This window comes from Oncorhynchus nerka, linkage group LG19 (genome assembly GCF_034236695.1).
Source record: "Oncorhynchus nerka isolate Pitt River linkage group LG19, Oner_Uvic_2.0, whole genome shotgun sequence".
Classification (NCBI taxonomy): Eukaryota; Metazoa; Chordata; class Actinopteri; order Salmoniformes; family Salmonidae; genus Oncorhynchus; species Oncorhynchus nerka.
Genome location: NC_088414.1, coordinates 11,504,661 through 11,529,569, shown reverse-complemented (window position 1 = coordinate 11,529,569; position 24,909 = coordinate 11,504,661). Strand labels below are relative to the sequence as shown.

The following is a 24,909-nucleotide window of genomic DNA, read 5'->3' as shown; positions in this document are numbered from 1 at the left end:
TTTAAATAATGCCACTTTAATAATGTTTGCATATATTACATTATTCATCTCATATGTACACTACCATTCAAAAGTTTGGGGTCACTTAGAAATGTCCTTGTTAATGTTGTAAATTACTATTGTAGCCGGAAATGGCAGATTTCTTATGGAATATCTACATAGGCGTACAGAGGCCCATTATAAGCAACCATCAGTACTGTTTTCCAATGGCACGTTGTGTTCGCTAATGTTTAGCATTTTAAAAGGATAATTGATCATTAGAAAACATTTCTGCAATTGTGTTAGCACAGCTGAAAACTGTTGTTCTTAAAAGCTATAAAACGGGTCTTCTTTAGAAGAGTTGTGTATCTGGAGCATCAGCATTTGTGGGTTCGATTACAGGCTCAAAATGGCCAGAAACAAAGAACTTTCTTCTGAAAGTCTTTTCAGTCTTCTCTTGTTCTGAGAAATGAAGGCTATTCCATGCGAGAAATTGCCAAGAAACTGAAGATCGTGTCTTTTTTTATATTCACATGAAAATATGTTGCCAATTGAATGGAAACCTAGTTATACACACAACAAAATGTGTTCTAAATAGTACCAGATAGGGGTTCTTGGGTTGTAAACACAGCGGAACCCGTTTTGGTCCTATATAGCACCCTTTTTGAAGGTTCAATAAAGAACCATGCTCATAAGGTTCTAAATGGAACCTGTATGGTGCTATAAAGAAACCTAAGGTTCTATTGTATAAAGAACCATTTAAAAAGGTTATATACAGCACCAAAAAGGGTTCCGCTATGGTTACAACCTTTTTTGGGGTTATATAGTACCCTTTTTTAATGGTTCTTTATATAACCTTTGCAGAGAATGGTTCTATAAAGAACATTTCTCAGGGTTTCAAATTTTTTTTCTTGTCAGTCATATTATATTGTTAAAATTCCACAGTGTTATTTTGTTGATTGGCAAATTGAATCAAGTGAATTACCTCTGGAACAGCTGGGGGTCCCTAAGGAGAGAATTGGGAACCACTGCCTGATTTAGTCAACCGTTCTAAATTGACACAAGGCACTGTCAGGGGCCATAGACCTAAAGTAGGTGATGGTATAACATAACACAGTCTGGATTGTTAAAATAGAAAGATTCCCTTCTGGAGACGTGTGTTCTTTCCTCCGACTGGACACCTGGATACCTGGACACCTGGATACCTGGACACCTGGATACCTGGATACCTGGACACCTGGATACCTGGATACCTGGACACCTGGATACCTGTACAAGATCAGCACAGGGACACACTAGCCTCCAGGACTATGTTGCCAGTTATAATAACAAGGTTTTTAAGTAAAGATTTCTACAGAGATATATACAAATGTATGTGTATGTGTCTTCTGTATGTGTATAACGAAGAGTATGTATTTATATCAAAGATCATATACGTGTGTACTGTGTATGCTTGTCAAATCAAATCCCCAAAATATTGGTCGCATACACATATTTAGCAGATGTTATTGCGGGTGTAGCGAAATGCTTGTATAACACACAAAAAAAATTCTAACATTATTGCAAAGTTGCTTAGGAGTTAGAAGCAGAGCTGCCATGTCTGTCTGCGCCATCTGCATTTCTGCAGGTTTGTTTTAACGTACAGAGAGCAGTGAGTCGTCTTGTAGAACTTCTGTTTCTTTGGTCCAGACACGTTTTTTTTTAAAATCCTTCATTAATCAGAAAATGTTGTTGTGTTGTTTGAGGCAAGAAACCACTTTACAAAATAAATGGTGTTATTATTCCCATGTCATTATCACAGAGAATCAGACAAATGATGCTACCCTCTGCCTATTGGCTACTTAGCTTATTCAAGCCTGTCTTTATGTCTAGAAATGTACACGTTTTGTGATCTTGTAGGAAATAATCCCTCCCCCCATTGCTGGCAACAAATGATCTATAACTGGCTTTATAACTCACTAACTAGCAAAGGATATGAACACATGAGCACCCGTGGCTACACACAGCTCTCAAAACAAGCGTATCTACTCAGTACCGCGACTGTAAACACAGTCCAGTTCAAAGTGAATGGCACAGGTCTTTTCTTTTGGTGATAATAAATCATTCTGATATTGATACACTTTGTAAAGTATGACTCGCTCAAGCCTGCACACCCTGTGGGTCTCTAGGACCAGGGATGGAGAACACTGCCTTCCAGAGTCGGGTGATACTGTAGGAGAAGCCACTGATATGGAACTAGTGGTGTGTACATCATGCCAGTCCTGAACAAATGAATCAGGAGTTACTCTGCCACCCAGTGGTTGAGATCAGTAAGATTGTCCTCCCATAGGAAACCATTGTAACTAAGTTTATTAACGTATCGGTAGACTGGTTTACACCTGTCAAAAACATCTGAATGTAGCCAAAATAGGATCATAATACTGTTTTCTTACCAGGTATAGATGAGGTCACGTACATCAACAGTAAACAGAGTCACATTATTTACTATATTGTACTGTAGATGAGGCAGGCATTTTCACAGAGAAGCTAATGTGAGCATTGATAATATAATCCTTCACAGGAGAAACAGAAATCAAGGCCTAATATTCTATTATGGATTGTACAGAAAACCATGCAGCCGCTACAATAGGCTATATTGTGTAGGTGTGTGTGCGTGTGTGTGTGTGTGTGCAAGTCTGTGTGTGTGTGTGTGTGTGTGAAGGGGAACTACACAGTCATGTCTCTAGGAACTGATTCTAGAACACTGCAGAGTAGGAATTGGAGACCTTTAAGCTGAGGGTAAGTAAACTCAGCCATGTTTTTGATCGGTTTCCTGTTTTTGGTCAGTTCCTTTCATGTCCTTGAGTTCACCGCCCAGTGAAGTATGTGCCGTGTAGTGATGCGTGTGTGGCTCGCTGATCTTTCCGTATGGCTCTCTTCAGGTTGTGCCAGAACCAGCGCTGGGCAGCCGGACAGGCAGTTGCTGGCCACTCCAGAACACTGCGCCTGCAGAGCCGTCTGCGCAGGTGGAGGATGCGTGAGCGTCGCAGAACCTGGGGCTGCAGCAGCAGCAACACCATGGCATCCACACCCTCCTCCACCAGCCGCTGCTGCACCAGCAGGGCGGCCATTTTAACCACACCACGCGACAGGAAGCCCTCTGTCAGCACAAACACCGTTTTCCTGCTCTGTCGCACGCTATTGGAAAGGTTATCCATGATAGGCACCCCTGGCATCCAATCACGCTCCTCCAGGCAGAGTGGGCGAACCCTCTCTCCGCGCTCCTCTAGTTCCACCCTAAGGTGGTTCAACACCCAATCAGAGGCCAGCGGGTCTGTGGTGTCATACATGACGAAGGCATCGTAGACACAGGCTGTGTGCTGTAAGAGACATTGGTGCTTCAGCTTGGCCCCACAGTAGTCAAGGATATAGGACAGGTCCCAGTAAAAGAGGTGTGCTGTGAGAGATACCAACAGAACGTGAACAACGAGTAACAACGTGAGGATGCAAAAGGCCATTGCGTTGTCATCCTTCACGCATTCCTCTATGTCGTAACTCAGCACAGACCTGCCCTTCCTCTCCATGGGCATGTCACACGTCACCCCGCTGGCCAGCAGAGGGATCTCCACCTCATTGCTCCTCATCCACAGTTGGAACTCCAGCAAGTCACAGGTGCAGTGGATCGGGTTCCCCTGTAGTGACAGCTGCTGGAGGTGGTTCTCAGCTCCTGTTTCAAACGTTGTCTGGTTGATGAGCTCCAGCAGGTTGAAGCTGAGGTTCAGCACATACAGGCTCCTGGCGCCGCTGAGGAAACCAGGCGCTAGCTGGGAAATCCTGTTATGGCTCAGGTCCAGCAGCCTCAGTGAACTGTTAAGAGTGGAGACGGTTAAGGCCACCTGCTCCAGGTGGTTCTTACTCAAGTCCAGCTCCTCCAGATGTGGCAGTTGTGTGAGCATCGTCCAGTTAAAGTCCTCAAGTCCGTTTTTACTCAGAGTCAAGTGTCTCAGGGCCTTGGGGAAGTTGTGGTATACCTCAGATGGGATGTGGCGGAGCTGGTTGTATGACAGATCCAGGGACGTCAGGTTATTAAGTTCTCTGAAAAGATGATTAAAGTCCTGACCCTCGTTCCACATGATGTCCAGGCGGTTGCCCTGGAAGTTCAATTCTTGCAGGGAGCTGCTTGACATGATTTTATCAGTGAGGGTGCTGATCTCATTCCAGCTCAAGTTCAGAACCTTCAGAGATTCCAGGTGTTCTAGGAACGCTAAACTGTGGTTTAGCCCTGCCACCAGAAAGTAATGTTTATTATAACTCAAGTCCAACACCTCCAGTGCTGTCAGTTCACTGAATGCATGCTCATAGCGCAGGTAGACTTTATTCTGGGATAGATCCAAGTACTTCAGCTTGGAGAAATGTACAAACTCACTGCCGTTGAACATGTCTCCAATGAAGTTAGATGACAGGTTGAGACAAGCTGTGTTGTTCAGGCCCTGCAGCATATCAGGGTTTATGTGGAAGATGTTGTTTTTGCTGAGGTCGAGCACTGGACCGTACGCAAGACACTCTGGTTTAATGTTAGGCAAATGGCGACGGTAGAATTTATCCTTGTGTATGAAAGGCCCGTACCTGTCTATATCTGGCTCATAGCCCCAGCCATACCCATTCACAAACAAGGCATCTACCCTCTTGGACAGGAAAGTCAGACTGTTCTCTGAGAGGCCAACACTGGATAAATTGTGGAACTTTTCAAAAAGTGAAAGGTCTGTCCAATAGATGAAGTTGGTTCCCAAATTGAGGACAGACAGATTAGCTAAACAGTAAAGTGGTTCCAAGTGATTTTTGTAAAGAGCTGAAAAAACATAGTTTTCTAGGTGTAATGTCTTCAGAGATGCCAGTTTGGAAAAATTCTTTGAGAGGGTCAAGTTGTGGGAATTTTGTCCAGCATTATTGTAAGACAAGTCCATCACTTCTACGAAAGGTAGCACAGAGAGGAAGTCCCCATTGGCTATCTCCCCAACCAGACGATTAAATGAGAGGTACAGGTAGTGTAAGTTGGTGAGGTTCTCAAACCAGGATGTTTGTAGGTGCTCTAGGGAGTTTCCTGATAGGCTCAGCTCCTGCAGCTGGGAGAGGCTCCTGAAGGCATCTGGGTGGATCTGTAGTGCCCCGTTGGGTGTATTACAGGGAACGCAGAGGAACGGGGTGTTAGAACACACAGGACAGTTACCCGAAAGGTCTAGAGCGCTCAGATTAGTGAGTGCACTCAGGTCATGCTGTTGAATGTGGGTGATTAGGTTCCGTTCGAGTTTGAGCAGCTGGAGGGATGCGGGGAGAAAATTAGGGATTACTTTCAGTCTGTTAAAAGACAGTGTCAGGTTTGTCAGGTTAGTGAGGCTGGAAAAAGTGTGGTTTGCAATATCCAGGGTCCCACTACAGACACTCCCTTGGCAGTTGTCACTTAAATGGATGACTTTAATTCGTAGAATATCCCTGAAGTCTTCCGGTGTTACAGTCCTGATGTCATTGTACCTCAGAAACAAAATCTGCAACCCAGAAGGAAGGCCCCTCGGCACTGTGCAAAGGCCATTACCGTCAAGGAGCAGTGCCTCCAGCTGATCCAGCATGGAGAATGTTTGGTCCTCTATCTTCAATGGATGTTCCTGGGGGTTGAAGTTATAGCTAAGGTCTAGCAGAGTCAGATTCTGGAGGTTCCAGAACGAGGAGCTGGAGAGTGTCTTGATTTGGTTGGAGGACAGGTCGAGCTCTGTGGCATTCCAGCTGATATCGTGGGGTACCTGGAGTAGCTTCCTGCACGAGCAGTCGTAGGCCAGTGAATGGTTGAGAGAGATGACATCACAGGGTAGTTTCCTCTGAGCCCAGGTCCTCCCAGAGCAGGAGGGGGAGAGACACAGCGACACTAGGAGTAACAGCAGCCTCTGAAAGGAAGTGTAAAGGGGACACCTGCGGGAACAGGATATGAGTATTTCATGGGCTGAAAACAATCTCAGTTCCCTGAAAGAAGGGACCGGCGTAACACACAGCTACAGACTACTTTAAGATACAGTATTATGCATTTCAAAGACTGTTGAGAATGTGAAAGAATCCAAACCAAAAAAAAAGAGTGCAGACGGCCTCGCACTTTTTCTATTTTAAAAACTGAAAATCTGTCTTGACTTCATTTACTGTGTGGTACATTCAATACAATGCTGGGCATTCCTGAGCTACAACAAATCCTACAATCCTGCTTCCCTAACTCTTTTCTAAACACGCTTAAGTTACCAAAAGTGTTATGAAATGTAGTAGTTTGTAGTACTTTGGTTGCCAGAAAATTCACCAGTTCACATTTTTCCAAGACTGAACTGTTCCGTTGCATCACATCCAAAATCACACTGTAGGCAAATAAAACACCATTCAGATTAAGTTTAAGCAGAAGTTCATAAACTCATGAACCTGCCATTGACCTGTCAAGGGTTCGTCGTGGTGCAGTCAGGGCCCGGAATCCACAAAGCATTGACCAGTGAGTCAATCTAAGTAACATAGCTAAAATATCCCCTTCAAAATCTGTCAGTTTAAACTATCTTTTTTTAATTTGATTTTTTTTACATTGGCTGTATCTCAGTTCACCACATCCGCCTATGTCGACCTTCCACATCTACAGGGGAAAGAGCTACAGCGTCCCGAAAATCGGTCCTCTCACTAAACTTCTGCAGCATCTGAATGGTTGAAGTCGATAATGCTGATGTGCCAACTTTTGTCTGTGGCGTCCGAACCGTTTGGGCTACAAACTAATATATGTTCTACTACAGTACCACACAAGCGTCACGGGACTCAGCTAAAGGTAACCTATACAAAATTAATGGAAGTATAGAGGTAGTTTGGTAGCAACAACAAAAAAAATTGCGTTAAATATGAGCTTTTATCTCCTAGATAAAGGACAGACACTTTTATGAGTTCATTTTACTCCTGGCAGTAACATGAGTTTGTCTGGGCAGTATCTTAACATCATCCTAAAATCTACTCTGAGCTGGAAGTTTTTTTAGTTTTTTTAATCTTAAAACAGGTTTTAACAGGATTCCATTTTTTGACTGTATTTTTTACCATTTATGAATGTGTTATTCAATACACCCAATGGCTTACACTTGCAATGACCAAATGCAATGAGGCAGCGCAAGCTGTGTCACCTCAGTCAACCATGGTGAATGTGAGTGTACATCAAATGCGACAATGGTAAAACGTTTTCAACTGTCCCGATCACTTTGCCAACTCTTAATTATTGCCTAATATGTTGGCATGCAAACGTCCTTTTCTTTTTCTCTACCAATTCTGATTGTTGTTACAAGCAGAATGTTGACAATTACCATTATATCAACACACTTGTCACTCCCATTTAACAACTCGAAATGTCACTTGCAAATAATGTTGCATACAACATTTGAACGGTCTATAATATTCATCAAACATAATCAAAGGGAACATAAGCCCTACACTCAGACAATTAGGGGGATTCAGCAAGGGTTCTTCTAAGATGCTCAGAGTTCTTTGAAGAACCTTAGGGTTCTTGGCGCTGGAGGTGGAGGAACCTCCTCGGTTGGTGGGGGTTCTTGCAGGAACCTAACTGCCCAACTGAAACATTTGAATTTGAAAGGACAGCAGGTGCAGGCGCTTAAATTAAAAATGTAAAGATCTCCTCAATTTAAGGTATGTATGATCTAAATCGATGTTGTTTTATGATGATACCTATATTTTCATATTTGTGCAAATCTTTCTAAAACAGAAAATGGACACAATTCAATGGATATCAATCAACAAAGAGGTAAGAATATGTAGGCTATAAGAACATGTTGAAGGCTGGATGTATTGGGTGCAGATGACTGAACTGCTCCCTTTTGTGTCTGTGTCTGCAGGTATACAGACGAGGAGGCATGCGAAGGTATGTCTATTGGTATGTCATGCAGATCGCATGTACCATCCTGCTCCCTTGACTCTTCAATGAAAATCCAATAGGCCTCTACAATACGGACAAGGTATGTGTATGAAAACCATCATCAACAGTTTTTTTTCATTCGCATTTACCACAAAAACCAAGGTATGAATACTGTCATGTGCGTGTTTTGTTAAACATCTGTATAATTACCTCCCTACACGTCTGATGAATATAACAGGAAACCTGTTTGATCACCATGCACTGGAAGATCATTCTGACTATGGATACGGAGAACGTCAACACATTAACATCAACACGCCAGAGGAAAGGGAAAGGGGGATACCTAGTCAGTTGTACAGCTCAATGCCTTCAGGATATACCCATTGGACTTGGTGTTCTGCTGGGAGTTTACCTCATATTTGCATGTTCCTATTCTGCTTTGCCACTAAAAATGATAATAAACACTCAAATATTGTATTATTGATGTTATTGTTATTCATATTAATAATAGGGGGATAGTTCAAAAATTATCCCCAAAAGGTTCTTCAAAAGGTTCTTTGAGGATCCATTAAAATGAGTTCTTTGAAGAAACCTTTTAAAGGGTTCTTTGAAAAATGTATAGGGGTTCCCCCACAGTTTCAGTTTGAAGAACCCTTAAAGGCCACTCCAGGAACCTTTTATTTTTAGTGTAGATGCCATGAACTGCCCAATTTAGGCATATATTTTAACAACATGATGTTGCACTCCAAATGGATAACTTGAGTCAATATGAAGTAGGTAATTAAATCATTTAAAAAACGTGTTTATTAGCCTAGTGGTTATAAGTATTTAGGCATATCATGTAAAATAGACCTCATGTGTTAGTCAGGGCAAAGCCCCACTTTTTTTGTGTGGGGGAGGGGATGCTTTCCTGTTTTGCATGTTATTTTGGCATTAATACATATCACACATCAGTTTGCAAACAGTGTGGAAAAAAAGAACGGCCCATGTTCTGAATTCTGTTGCTGTACATTTCAAAAGTGCTGAAAAAATTGACTATGTCCGTCCGAGCTCGCTCATTAAATGTCGAAATGGAAATTACGGATTGCCTCTTATCTGCTTGTCGTCCCCTTATGCCATAGTTTGTACATCTCAATTCTCAGTAGAAACCACATTTGTTTAAGCAAGTCAGCCATATCAGCTATGTTATTTTAAAAGGCAGTAAATGAGGCTGAATGAACTGTTTCCCTGCCAGACGAGGCTCCGCTGAAAGCCAGGTGTAGCAGTGGTAAGGTGTTGGGACTGCTGCTGGCACAGCTTTAGGCCCTAACAGTTAGTGGGCACCGTTTGTCACCGTTACAGTGCAATTAATGTCATGTTTAATATTGTTGTGTAGTGGCTTTGCTGGCATGCATCCCACATTTTTTTGTTTTTTTGCCCCACCAAAATTTACAGGCTAAAATCGCCACTGCAAATTATATACTTAACTGTGATGTACGATTGCCAGGTAAGCCTACTTATACATTTAATTGTGAATGTTTTGCGGAAAGTACTTACGTCAACCCACAAGACGGTTAGCACATCAATTACACGAGGAGTGATAAACAAACACGCGCGGAAATGAATTGGCAGATATTTTGTGTTAGTGGCTAACCAGGGATGGGATAATGTGAGTGTTGTGTTGATTAAATAGTAGCTGTCTGATAGGCTACTGGGTGAGATTTGTTCATGACAGTTTGCGGTGAGAATTGCGTGTACTTTCAGAATTGTTTGGCGAGCTACTCATTGGTGGGCTGCGAGCGACTGGTAACTCGTGATCGACCTGACATCGAACAATAGCCTACTGTGGTCATTGTTCAAGTCAGAGAGCATAAATTGTCATCGAAATGCCATTGAACTCATGAATCACATGTAGGCCTATTTTAACGCATACAGATTTTAAGTGTAAAGCATAAGGAATACACACATTCAGAGATAACCTGTCTAAACATAAGTATGTAGACACCCCTTCAAATGAGTGAATTTGGCTATTTCAGCCACACCCATTGTTGACAGCTGTAAAAATCGAGCACACAGCCATGCAATCTAAATAGACAGACATTGGCACTTAGAATGACCCGTACTGAAGAGCTCAGTTACTTTCAACATGGCACTGTCATAGGATGCCAACCTTCCAACAAGTCAGTTTGTCTAATTTCTGCCTTGCTAGAGCTGCTCCGGTCAAATGTAAGTGCTGTTATTGTGAGGTGGAAACATCTAGGAGCAACAATAGCAAAGTGGTAGGCCACACAAGCTCACAGAATGGAACCGCCTAGTGCTGAAACTAAAAATCAAACTACCTCTGGAAGTAACGTCAGCACAATAACTGTTCGTCGGGAGCTTCCTGAAGTGGATTTCCATAGCCGAGCAGCCGCACACAAGCCTATGATCACAATGTGTAATGCCAAGCATTAGCTGGAGTGGTGTAAAGCTCACCGCAGTGGAAATGCGTTCTCTGGAATGATGAATCACGCCTCACCATCTGGCAGTCTGTCTGGGGCTGTTTTTCATGGTTCGGGCCCCTGAGTTCCAGTGAAGGGAAATCTTAACGTTACAGCCTACAATGACATTCTACAAGATTCTGAGCTTCCAACTTTGTGGGCCTTGGGGAAGGCCTGTTTCAGCCTGTTTCCTGTTTCAGCGTTTCAGCCTGTTTCCTGTTTCAGCGTTTCAGCCTGTTTCCTGTTTCAGCGTGACAATGCCCCAGTGCACAAAGCGAGGTCCATACAGAAATGGTTTGTCGAGATCGGTGTGGAAGAACTAGACTGGCCTGCACAGGGCCCTGACCTCAACTCCATTAAGCACCTTTGGGATGAATTGGAACGTCGCCCAATATCAGTGCCCAACTTCACTGATGCTCTTGTGGCTGAATGGAAGCAAGTCCTCACAGAAATGTTCCAACATTTAGTGGAAAGCCTTTCCTGAAGAGTAGAGGCTATTAATGTAGCAAAGGGGGATCAACTCCATATTAATGCCTCTGGTTTTGTAATGAGATGTTCGATGAGCAGGTGTCCACATACCTCTGGTGTTGTCGGGTATCTATTTTAATGTCTGATTCTTTTATCAAAGTGTCATTGTCAAGTGTTGTTCTTTCATAATACTGTCAGAGAGTCGTCAGAGAGAAGTAGTGGTCGGAGGGGCCTCTGCTGGGTAATAGGCCTATAGCACAGTAAGAGGAAGTTGTCTAACTTCCTGTGATGAACTTCCACATTCAGACAAAATACTTTCTATCTGTCTTTTTGAAATGCTTTTAAATCATACAAGTTTGGTTGTTAAAATCTGTATTTTGGTTACCCTTATCAACACTCCATCAATCCCATTCAACAACTGTCTAAATCTCTTTTGGCACAGTAGGCCTAGGCATCAAGTCACTTGCCGATAACGTTGCATAAAACGACTGAAAGGTCTATCATTAACCATCGAACACTTAGGCCCCAGAGGCGTTCAATTGCCCAACTTGTACCTTTACTTGTAGGCATGCCCAATTTATGCATACTTTTTAACGACATGATATTGTGCTCCAAAGGGATAACTTGAAAGAACATGATGTAGGTCAATGGTGAAATCAAAAGAAGCATTAGTGATTATTTATTAGCCCAGTGGTGATAAGTGTTTAGGTAAATTCAGAAGAAAAAAAGAAATGTCCCTTTTTTCAGGACCCTGTCTTCAAAGATCATTTGAAAAACCCAAATACCTTCACAGAAAAGGGGTTGAATACTGTTTCCCATGCTTGTACAATGAACCATAAACAATTAATGAACATGCACCTGTGGAACGGCCGTTAAGACGCAAACAGCTTACAGACGGTAGGCAATTAAGGTCACAGTTATGAAAACTTAGGACACTAAAGAGGCCTTTCTACTGACTCTGAAAAACACCCAAATTAAAGATGCCCAGGGTCCCTGCTCATCTGCTTGAAACGTAGGCATGCTGCAAGGAGGCATGAGGACTGCAGATGTGGCCAGGGCAATAAATTGCTATGTCCGAGACTCCTAAGACAGCGCTACATGGAGACAGGACAGCTGATCGTCCTTGCAGTGGCAGACCACGTGTAACAACACCTGCACCGGATCGGTACATCGAACATCACACCTGCGGGACAGGTACAGGATGGCAACAACACCTGCCCGAGTTACACCAGGAACGCACAATCCCTCCATCAGGGCTCAGACTGTCCGCAACATGCTGAAAGAGGCTGGACTGAGGGTTTGTAGGCCTGATGTAAGGCAGGTCCTCACCAGACATCACAAGCAACAACGTCGACTAGGGCACAAACCCGTCGTCGCTGGACCAGACAGGACTGGCAAAAAGTGCTCTTCACTGACAAGTCGCGGTTTTGTCTCACCAGGGGTGATGGTCGGATTCGCGTTTATCGTCGAAGGAATGAGCGTTACACCGAGGCCTGTACTCTGGAGCGGGATCGATTTGGAGGTGGAGGGTCCGTCATGGTCTGGGGCGGTGTGCCACAGCATCATCGGACTGAGCTTGTTGTCATTACAGGCTATCTCAACGCTGTGCGTTACAGGGAAGACATCCTCCTCCCTCATGTGGTACCCTTCCTGCAGGCTCATCCTGACATGACCCTCTAGCATGACAATGTCACCAGCCATACTGCTCGTTCTGTGTGTGATTCCCTGCAAGACAGTGCCATGGCCAGCGAAGAGCCCGGATCTCAATCCCATTGAGCACGTCTGGGACCTGTTGGATCGGAGGGTGAGGGCTAGGGCCATTCCCCCCAGAAATGTTCGGGAACTTGCAGGTGTTGGTGGAAGAGTGGAGTAACATCTCACAGCAAGAACTGGCAAATCTGGTGCAGTCCATGAGGAGGAGATGCACTGCAGTACTTAATGCAGCTGGTGGCCACACCAGATACTGACTTTTGATTTTGACCCTCCCCCCTTGTTCATGGACACATTATTCAATTTCTGTTAGTCACATGTCTGTGGAACTTGTTCAGTTTATGTCTCAGCTGTTGAATCTTGTTATGTTCATACAAATACTTACACATGTTAAGTTTGCCGAAAATAAACGAGGTTGACAGTGAGAGGACGTTTCTTTTTTTGCTGAGTATATATCATGTGAATTAGGTCTCATGTAAAATCATTGTAATTTTTTTATATATATTGTTTATATAGCAATATCAAAACATTATTTCAACCCCAAAGAAATTGCCTATCTATGTCACAGGAACCACTGACTTGCTGCCTTTTTATAATCAAGACACCTACTGGTAACTCTTAACTGGTTAGGACAGCTCATGAGGTCTTTTAAATATCTGTCAACTAGGTGATGGCTTTGTCTAGACTGATCCGTGGAGAACGGACACCAAATTAGATTTGATTAATGTTGGTCCATGGTCCATGCGCATGTTGCTCTTTTCTAATTGGTTCATTTATCCGTCCGCCCGTCAAAAATTCAACTCATCTGGGACCTTATTTATAACGGTTGTGTAAATTGCACATTTAATATCTGCGTTTGCCATTTCTGAAAAGACTGCACATGTACAAAAATATTGAGATGTAGAACTTGGCGCACGCCATACATACGCTTGTTTCCCGTTATGAATTAGACCTATCATGAAAATGTCTACATTCTCAGTAATTTTCTAGTCTGAGATGTTTTGTGGATATGGCCCCAGTTCTCAATATACAATAGCCTACCGTGGTCATTGTTCAAGTCAGAGAGCATAAATTGTCATCGAAATGCCATTCAACTCATGAATTAAAAGTATTTTAAGGCCTACAGATGTTAAGTGTAAAGCATAAGAAATACACACATTCAGAAATATATATTTTCATGTCTGATTCTTTTATCTAAGTGTAATTTTCCTTACCGGTGTTGTTCCTTCATAATGCTGTCAGAGAGATGTCAGAGACTAGCAATGGATAGATGAGCCTCCTCTGTTTAATATAGCACAGTAAGAGGAAGCTGTCTAACTGTGATGAACTTCCACATTGAGAAAATTCTTTGTCTTTCTTGGAATGTATTTCTTATGTGGAATGTCAAAAATACTAAACACTACAAATTGTTCCCCTGTTCGGGGCAACTAAAACCAGGAAAAACTCTTCACCCTATTAGAAGACCTGACCATGACAATCTCCGGTTTACAGTATAATAGATTATATCAGGGGTCGCCAACCTTTCGTAGCATGAGAGCGACTTAAATAAAACAATGAAACCCAGGTCCTTTAGTGTACAAGACGAAGCAGTTTTCTGTCAATATACCTGGTAAAATAATGGTTTTACAAACAACTCTAAGGGGGCCCTATACAATCTTTGACCCCCTCCCAATTTTTTTTAAATGTTGTATATTTCCCAAAATTGTGTTCTCAGTTTTATTTTTCACAATTGTTCATAGAGTAATGCTTAAATCACATCAGAATGCTTGTTTGGGGGGTCTGGAAGAAAACTAAGAAATGTAGATTTTGGAGTGTATTGCGCATCTGACACTTTTAATTTGGCATCTAGCTAGTGAGGAGTGTGCCTTCTAATGTGCCGGTGTAGCAATGGTTCTGTACTGCTACTGCTCATTTCATGGCAAAGTTTGCAAATAACATATAATAGAAATACTTATATACTTCTGCCACATAAGCCTACTTTGCAGTTAACATTAAACGGAAAAGGATTTGGGGAATGTATTTCTGTCAACCCACGAGATGGTTATGACATCGCAAAGTAATAAACAAATGCGCACACCACACAGACAGACGGGGACAATATTGCTGGAAATGAATTGGCAGATATTTTGTGTTAGGTTTGTCTTTTTAAGCCAACAGTGGCTAACCAGTGGTGGGATAATGTAAATGTTGCGTTGATTAGATAGTAGCTGGGAGCTTGCGGTGTCTGATACATGTGAGATTTGCTTATGAGTTTGCGGTGGAACATATGAAAACATCAGAATTGTTTGGCGAGCTACTCATAGGTGGGCTGTCGCGAACGACCTGTTAGAGACCCCTGGTTTATATCATATCCTTTGACCAGTTCACATACCAACTATTGAGTCTATGACGAAATGTTGTTGGCAGGATGTTCTTCTTTTCACAAGCAGATGGCCGTAAGGGACCATGGTTTCGTCATATTCGGTTGGAAGGTTCATATAGCCAGCAGGCCTTTTATCAAAACCTATTTTTGGACCAAATGTTAATAACTTCTTATGGCTGGGGGGCAGTATTGAGTAGCTTGGATGAATAAGTTGCCCAAACTAAACGGCCTGCTCCTCAGTCTCAGTTGCTAATATATGCATATTATTATTAGTATTGGATAGAAAACACTCTAAAGTTTCCAAAACTGTCAAAATATTGTCTGTGAGTATAACAGAACTGATATTGCAGGCGAAACGCTGAGGAAAATCAAACCAGGAAGTGGCTTCTATTTTGAAAACTCCATGTTCCATAGCCTGCCTTTGCGCCATTTAAAGGGATATCAACCAGATTCATTTCCCTATCGCTTCCTCAAGGTGTCAACAGTCTTTAGACATAGTTTCAGGCTTTTATTTTGAAAAATGAGCGAGAAAGATAACATCGCGTCATTGTATGGCCGAGTGCCAGTTGAGTTTTGAATGCGCAACAGAGTTTGGGCAGCCATTGCCTTTCCCTCTCCTACTGAAAAAGACAGTTGCGGTTGATATATTATCGATTATATATTTTAAAAACAACCTGAGGATTGATTATAAAAAAACGTTTGACATGTTTCTGTGGACATTACGGATACTATTTGGAATTTGTCTGCATTGTCGTGACCACTCTTTCCTGTGGATTTCTGAACATAACGCGCCAAACATATAAAAATAATCTTTATGGAACAAAAGGAACATTTATTGTGTAACTGGGAGTCTCATGAGTAAAAACATCCGAAGATCATCAAAGGTAAACGATTAATTTGATTGCTTTTCTGATTTTTGTGACCAAGCTACTTGATGCTAGGTGTTCATAATGTTTTGTCGAGCCATCGGTAAACTTACACAAACACTTGGATTGCTTTCGCTGTAAAGCATATTATCAAAATCTGACACAACAGGTGGATTAACAAAAGGCTAAAATGTGTTTTGCTATATTACACTTGTGATTTCATGAATATAAATATTTTTAGTAATATTATTTGAATGTGGCGCTATGCAATTCAGCTGTTGTTGATGAAAATTATCCCGTTAATGGGATGGCAGCCATAAGAGGTTTTAAGGGTAATGTGCAACAGCGGTCATTATGGTATGAACACAGCAGGGGACCAGGGTTAGCCTGGATGGTAGCCTGGTCCTAGATCTGTTTGTAACGAGTGCGATGAGAGTCAGGAAGCCAGTACAGGGAGTGGGTGTTTTAATAATATATATATATATATTTATTTAAAACCACGAAACACAAACAACACACCGATATGAAAAACAGTCAATTACACCTGAGGAAAGAACCAAGGGGAGTGACAGATATAGGGAAGGTAATCAAGGAGGTGATGGTGTCCAGGTGTGCAAGACGATGGTGACAGGTGTGTGGGATAATCACCTGACACTGTTTGTGTTGTTGCCTAGTTCATTGTCATTTTCAATATTTGGCATTCCATAAGGAGTATTTGGTTGAGATGTTGATTAATGACATTGCAACCTATATTCACTCACTGAGAAAGCCAAAAGTTTGTTGAATTTCCAATTGTGTTATCACTATGCTTTCAACCATCTACAATGTCTGATTTTGGTTTAGTTGTCACCCAAATGTCTATCACTGTGCTTTCAACCATTTAAAAGCACAGCAAAGTTCAAATGGGAGTACAATTACAGATATTTTGTAATATTGTAATATTTATACAACAGAATGTGTCATCAATATGCTTCATCTAATAGCAGAACCAAATGACCTGTAATTTTCTTTTAGATTACATTAAATAGACAAGTACAAGTGATCAATACCGTTTGAGATGTTGCACAGATTATTACAGCAATTGTGAAGATCTCCACAGACCTGTGACAACCTACACATACTACCTTGAACATGCACACTTTATATGATTACATAAGAAGACATTTATAGTTACAGTAATCTCAAAATGTGGCCATGGATGTTTTACACATTTTAAGGTTGAATGTTACATTAGTTTGTAAGAAAGCCTTTTGTCTATTTACTGTATTACAAAAGCAACATTGAATTGACCTCGGACAGCATTTTACCTGGGAAGCCCAATTCCCCATTCAAACTGTTTCTAAATACACAATTAAATTAAAACACAGACTACCCCTTGCTAATCAGGACACTCTTGGGAATGTTGTGGTGTCAACATAATTGATTCACGGGAACCTGGCAAAATTATGTTTGTAGTGTAGCTAGCCACTGAATGGCTCTGAATTCAATGTCAGCATGCAGTCAAAGCTATAACCACTTTTTGCAGCTAACTAGTGCTCTCTAATCGTATCCTTGACAGCAGATAGGAGTTGTATTCATAATATTACTATTGTAACTTAGTTGGCAAACATATATTTTGAGAAGATAAGTTATATTAAGTGGCTAGCTAGCATTAGCAACGTTTTGTTGTCAAGACTGAGACCAAGCTAACCAGCTGAGCTAGCTAACAATGTAACAAAGTATCATTTCAAAAAATACGATGCGATTTAAATGTGAGCATGTTTGAGGTTAAAGACAGGACAGTTGCTATCCATTGGAGTGCTGCGATTGGTTGCCCAAAATTCAGGGTCGGGGCTTAGCGAAGGATTAATTGCGTTTGGTTGACAGCAAATAAATATCAACATTTGAAGGAGATATATCTGGAAAATTAATTAAATTAGTTAAAAATAAACATGTAAGGTCTTTATACCTTCATTCGAGTGTTGTGTATATTAAAACATTTCATTTGGTCATTTATGAACATTTGAACGTCTTGGCCACGTTCTGTTGTGGTCTCCACCCGGCACAGCCAGAAGAGGACTGGCCACCCCACATATGCTCTCTCTAATTCTCTCTTTCTTTCTCTCTCTCGGAGGACCTGAGCCCTAGGACCGTGCCCCAGGACTACCTGACATGATGACTCCTTGCTGTCCCCAGTCCACCTGACTGTGCTGCTGCTCCAGTTTCAACTGTTCTGCCTTATTATTATTCGACCATGCTGGTCATTTATGAACATTTGAACATCTTGGTCATGTTCTGTTATAATCTCTACCCGGCACAGCCAGAAGAGGACTGGCCACCCCACATAGCCTGGTTCCTCTCTAGGTTTCTTCCTAGGTTTTGGCCTTTCTAGGGAGTTTTTCCTAGCCACCGTGCTTTTACACCTGCATTGTTTGCTGTTTGGGGTTTCTGTACAGCACTTTGAGATATCAGCTGATGTACGAAGGGCTATATAAATACATTTGATTTGATTTGATTTGAAAACAAGTTTAATTCACCAAGAATGTAATTCATGCATTTGAATTATGAATCATTATTGCATCACAATTAATATCACAACTTTTGTATTTGCTACTGACATGGGTTCATTTGTTATCACCCAAAGCGTCATGATGAAAAGTGAAAAAGCAGGAAAATGTTTTTAAAAATGCTGTAAAGGAGTTAAGATTATTGTTGTATCCTCAACTCCACATGACTGTGACATTGTTACACCGAATGACATACTGTGAGATTCCACATTGAATGATCATAAAAGATTATCTTAGCAACAAAGATGTACTTACACGCAACTGAAGGCAATAAGCAACTTGTCTGATAGAAAACGGCAAATGTGGCACCAATATTAGTAAGAAACTTTATTATTCTAGTGTCAAAATTGACAACAAAGAGTAAATAGGATAATTTTGGTTATTAAGTCAGTCTCGTCCAAAACAGAGTTTTGTAAATGAGTTTGTCATGACTTACTAGAGGATTGGGGCTCCCGAGTGGCGCAGCGGTCTAAGGCACTGCATCTCACTGAGTGTCACTACAAACCCTGGTTCAATTCCAGACTGTGTTGCAACAAGCTGTGATTGGGAGTGCCGTAGGGTGATGTACAATTGGCCCAGTGTTTTCTGGCTGGGGTAGGCCGTCATTGTAAATAAAAATGTGTTCTTAACTGGCTTGCCTAGTTAAAAATAAATATATTGGGTTTTTATTGTGACAATGCTCACTTACCCACTAACACAGGATAAACAGCCTTTGGTGATCTATCCAATCCTACTGCAGAACACACAAACAGTGAGACAAACCTACCCGGCACTGCAGCAGATCGGACTTTGTTGTCATAAGACACATTTCTTTTTACTTGGAAAAAAAACTGCACCAAATGCATTAACTAGATGCAAAATTGCAGGCCTAAAATGTCCTCTGTAAAAGAGTCAACATTGATGGCAGATTTATTGAGTTCTCAGATTCATTCAGATTATTTAGAGGAAGTGACACTTGCATCATGTGATGCAAACTCATCATACTGGCTGCATTTCTGCCTGCTTGAAAGGTGAATAGGTCAGATACACATAAAAACATGAAATGACCCTGTGAATCAATAGAACATTGCTCAGAGATGCACAAAAACGTAATAACATTCAAAATGGGTGAATCTATCCTTTAATACCTTGCTCTCCTGCTTGCAAGCCACTCTTCCCTAGAGGTTCTGCATTATACTGTGCCCTGAACCATGCAGCCCTCTCTTTGTTGGATAGAGGCATCTAGGACAGAATTTCCCTTAAAACATCAAAACTGTACTTATAAATCCTTGATTAAATCCTTATGATTTGAGTTGATATCCTCACAAAAACAAAATAATAATGACCATATTGCTATCTCTTTTGTTAATTAACAACATAAATAAAGACAACACATGCCTTACATTGTCATTAATAAAACATAACAATATCAAGTCCAGGTCCTAAAAGCTTATGAATAGTGACAAACAATAAAGATATACATGTGTCATTCGGAGTAACACACTACATTGTGGTATAACAGTTATGCCGAATGACAGAATTGTTAGTCCAAATTGCAAAAAAAACTGTTTGAACTCATTCAACAGGCAATTGCTTGGTCACCTATGGAAAACTACATCCTTGACCTACAGCTTTTTAATGTCATATTTCACATCAAATGTGATATCAAAGAAAAAAATAAAACAACATTATAAATGCTTTTAAACGTTCTACTGCATGACACAAGATTTTATATCATAGTGCAACAGTGACTGAATACCCTAACCAAAAAAAACTGGCTTCTGGCAAACAGTTGTGGCAAATCTTTGAGAAATTTGCATCAAGTTGTGTGGCAAATTGCTGAGGTAAAATTGCGGCAACTTGTGAACTTCTGGCAAACTTGTGGCGAACATTCTGTTTGCTGCAAACTCAGTATGAATATGCAAATTATATCAGGTTTTTGGTTACTGTGTGTTAAACATTGAAATGTATTCACATAAACAAAATCACAACTTTAAATGAACTTACTTCACAGAGAAAAAAACTAAACATGCTAAATGTATTAAATATACTAAACATGTATTCAACATCTTTAACAGTTAAAAATAAGTCCAATACAACTTCAAATAAATCAGCTAATGAAGAAAAGGGAAGACTGCATATTTCCCAAATAAATGGTTTATTTAATATTTTTATGGATCTACAACATTTATATGAGAGAAATGGGAACACTATGGGGATGATGACCTTAGGATGTTTAAAGGGACAACTACATAATTATTTACATGAGTCAAGTGATAACTGAGCAATAGTTTTCAACCAATGGAAGTTAAAAAGGGAATTAAAAGTGTTTTATTAATTAAAACAACAAAAAATAAATCAAACACAGTTCAGAACTATTGCCCTTTTGAGTGAACTTTGGAGGTGATGGCCCTGTGGAAATCCTTCTTCCAAAGCTTGTTGAATGCATGCACTGAAACAATCAGAAAACAAAACAAAATTAGGACACTGAAAACAATTCATGAACTCATGTGGCATTTAAAAAGGTAGAAATTGAGCTACAAGAGCACAGACACAAGGAACAACAGACACACCAGTCTCTACATTGCAGATGAGCTGAAGGCAGTCATCTATGTCCTTGGACCACAGAAGTATTTACACTGGTGACAGACAATGCTGCAAACATGAAGGATGATTGGTCTAAAGTGGAGGAGTCCAACCCTCACATTATTACACCCATTGGTTGAAATACATAAAAAAGCGTGAAGACGTCTGCCTGAAGCCCATACATGCTTCAGCATACATGTTGGACCCCAAGTATGCTGGCAAGAGCATCTTGTCTGGTGCAGAGATCAACAAGGCCTATGGTGTCATCACTATCGTGTCTTGCCACCTTGGCCTGGATGAGAGCAAGATTCTTGGCAGTCTGGCGAAGTACACTACCAAGCAAGGGCTTTGGGATGGAGATGCAATATGGCAGTCGTGCCAACATATCTCATCAGCCACCTGGTGGAAGGGACTTTGCGGATCTGAGGCTCTTTCCCCTGTTGCCTCCATCATCCTCCAAATCCCACCAACATCAGCTGCCTCAGAGCGCAACTGGACCTTGTTTGGGAACACACACACCAAAGCACGCAACAGGCTGACCAAGGGTTAAAAAATTGGTGGCCATCTGGGCAAATTTGAGGCTTTTTGAGCCTGACAACGAGCCATCTTCAACAAGATTGGAAAGTGACAGTGAAGATGAGGCCTCAGAGTCTGAGGTTCAATAGGTGGACATTGAGGAAGTCCAGGGAGAAGACATGGAAGCATGAGAGGAAGACAACCAAAGCTTAAGACTTTAGACTTTTTTACAGATGTATATTGAAAATGTTTTTGGGAGATGCGATGGATCATTCAATATTCCCTTTCTTTTGTTGTTCAGTGAAATCATCCCTTGTGAAGAGTCAACTCAACTAAAGTTCAATTTGTAACTAAATTGTTTTTTAATTTCTATTGGAAGGATTTGATCATTTGCAATTATGTATACAATTATGTATACGTAAAAGGTTTATGTTTCTGTCTCCATATTATATGGTACAAATATCCAATGCAAAAAACATCTACATTTAAATGGTATTAATATTAATTCCCATATATTCCCGTTAATTCCCAGGGAAAGTTTCCACCTCTGAATCTTCCCCAAAATGTGCAACCCTAATCATGCTCTCCGCAGCCAATGTGAGTAAGACCTTTAAACAGGTCAACATTCACAAGGCCGCAGGGCCAGACGGATTACCAGGACGTGTACTGTGAGCATATGCTGACCAACTTGCAAGTGTCTTCATTGACATTTTCAACCTGTCCCTGTCAGAGTCTGTAATACCAACATGTTTCAAGCAGACCACCATAGTCCCTGTGCCCAAGAACACTAAGGTAACCTGCCTAAATGACTACCGACCCGTAGCACTCACATCTGTAGCCATGAAGTGCTTAGAAAGGCTGGCCATGGCTCACATCAACACCATTATCCCAGAAACCCTAGACCCACTTCAATTTGCATACCGCCCTAACAGATCCACAGATGATGCAATCTCTATTGCACTCAACACTGCCCTGTCCCACCTGGACAAAAGGAACACCTATGTGAGAATGCTATTCATTGACTACAGCTCAGCGTTCAACATCATAGTGCCCTCAAAGCTCATCAATAAGCTAAGGACCCTGGGACTAAACACCTCCCTCTGTAACTGGATCCTGGACTTCCTAACGGGCCGCCCCCAGGTGGTAAGGGTAGGTAAAAACACATCCACCACACTGATCCCCAACACAGGGGCCCATCAGGGGTGCGTGCTAAGTCTCCCCCTGTACTCCTTCTTCACTCACGACTGCACGGCAAGGCACGACTCCAACACCATAATTAAGTTTGCCAATGACACAACAGTGATCTGAACACCGACAACGTCGAGACAGCCTATAAGGAGGTCAGAGACCTGGCCATGTGGTGCCAGGACAACAACCTCTCCCTCAACGTGATCAAGACAAAGGAGATGATTGTGGACTACAGGAAAAGGAGGACTGAGTTCGCCCCCATTCTCATCGACGGGGCTGTAGTGGAGCAGGTTGAGAGCTGCAAGTTCCTTGGTGTCCACATCACCAACAAACTAACATGGTCCAAGCATACCAAGACAGTCGTGAAGATGGCACAACAAAACCTGCTTCTACCCCCAAGCCATAAGTCTCCTGAACATCTAATCAAATGGCTACCCAGACTATTTGCATTGCACCCCCCCCCCCCCCCTCTTTTACACCGTTGCTACTCTGTTATTATCTATGCACAGTCACTTTAATAACTCTACATGTACAAATGACCTCAATTACTTTGACTAACTGGTGTTCCCACACATTGACTCTGTACCGGTCCCTGCATATAGTCTCGCTATTGTTATTTTGCTGCTGCGCTTAACTACTTGTTACTTTTATTTCTTATTCTTATTCATATTTTTTGAACTGCATTGTTGGTTAAACTGCGCCGAACACTGTTGTATTCGGAGCATGTGACTAATCTGATTTGATTTGATCTGTGGGACCTTATGTAGACAGGTGTGTGCCTTTCCAAATCATGTCCAATAGACTCCAATCAAGTTGTAAAAACACATGCAAGGATGATCAATGGAATCAGGATGAACCAGACGTCAATTTTGAGTCTTATATAAAAAGTGTCTGAATACTTATGTAAATAAGGTATTTAAGCTTTTATTTGTAAATCATTTGCAAAAATATCTAAAAACCTGTTTTCACTTGGTCATTATGTGGTATTGTGTGTAGATTGATAAGGGGATTTTTTTTTTAAAATGCATTTACGAATAAGGCTGTAACATAACAAAATGCGTAAATAGTGAAGGGGTTCGAATACTTTCCGAAAGGACTATATTGCTGGATTAAAACAACCCAGAGTGTTGGGTTGTGACATAAATCCAGCATGTTGGGTTGAGGGCTTGACCTAACAGCTGGGTAATATATGTAATCCTTGGGTTATTTTCAGTCATCCTAATTTCAATTTTGCTAGCATATTTTTGCCTTCTATACCATCCCTTTTCGACATACACAATCAAGATACAATGATGAATTTCAAATAATTAATTTCTATTGCATGCATTTTAGAACATACTGTACATCACGTCAGAGAATGTACAAGAATATATACAAATGTTAAATAGCACATTGAAACAAAGCCATATTATCTAAATATGTATTTCACAATATTTCATAAAATAGGATTGATTATTAGAATTGATTTATATTATTTAATGAACCAAACAGTCCAAACATCAGACTAAAGCCTTAGCTGAACTTGATGTGTTTATTTTGCTCCTTTGCACCCCATTATTTCTATTTCTACTTTGCACATTCTTCCACTGCAAATCTACCATTCCAGGGTTTTACTTGCTACATTGTATTTACTTTGCCACCATGGCCTTTTTTTGCCTTTACCTCCCTTATCTCACCTCATTTGCTCACATTGTACTGTATATAGACTTATTTTTCTACTGTATTATTTATTGACTGTACGTTTGTTTTACTCCATGTGTAACTCTCTGTTGTTGTATGTGTCGAACTGCTTTGCTTTATCTTGGCCAGGTCGCAATTGTAAATGAGAACTTGTTCTCAACTTGCCTACCTGGTTAAATAAAGGTGAAATAAAATAAATAAATAAAAATGTGCACACTCAGATTGCAATTGGAGAGAAACAACGCCTGAGTGCGTGTTACACAGTCGGTCTTGAGTGGTTATTAACGCAGATCTGTCTATCAGACAGTGCCAGAGCTATTCAATAGATTTTCACATTCACGGAGACACTTCGGCTATCTTAGGTGACAGCACACACACACACACAAAATTCTGTTTTGTCATATAATAATGGTCTCCATCTGGGTCGAGTTAAAGCACTGTTACACAGACCAAGCATAAAATATTACATTTGAAGGTCTCTTTACTAATGACTCGTTGCTTAATAACTGTATCATTCACCAAGCACTTTTCACAATCCCCCAAAAAGGTCATATTTGTATTTAAAATAAAATGTGATAAAATGAAAGCGTACCAGAATGCGCTTCAGTAGTTGAACTAAAGGCAAATGAGCCACATACCGTTACTGTAGGCACAAAGCAGCCACGAA

At 41.1% G+C, this 24,909-nt stretch overlaps 1 protein-coding gene across 1 annotated transcript; it reads right to left on the bottom strand.

Moving 5' to 3' along the window:
- LOC115101042 (toll-like receptor 8) lies at positions 1 to 13,768 on the bottom strand. Its single transcript, XM_029620205.2, has 2 exons — positions 13,734 to 13,768; positions 1 to 5,919 (listed from the first exon to the last, which is right to left on the bottom strand). Exons 1-2 carry the CDS (start codon positions 13,748 to 13,750, stop codon positions 2,826 to 2,828), a joined length of 3,111 nt encoding a protein of 1,036 aa, XP_029476065.2. The 5' UTR covers positions 13,751 to 13,768; the 3' UTR covers positions 1 to 2,825.
- Positions 13,769 to 24,909: the final 11,141 nt, after the last annotated feature.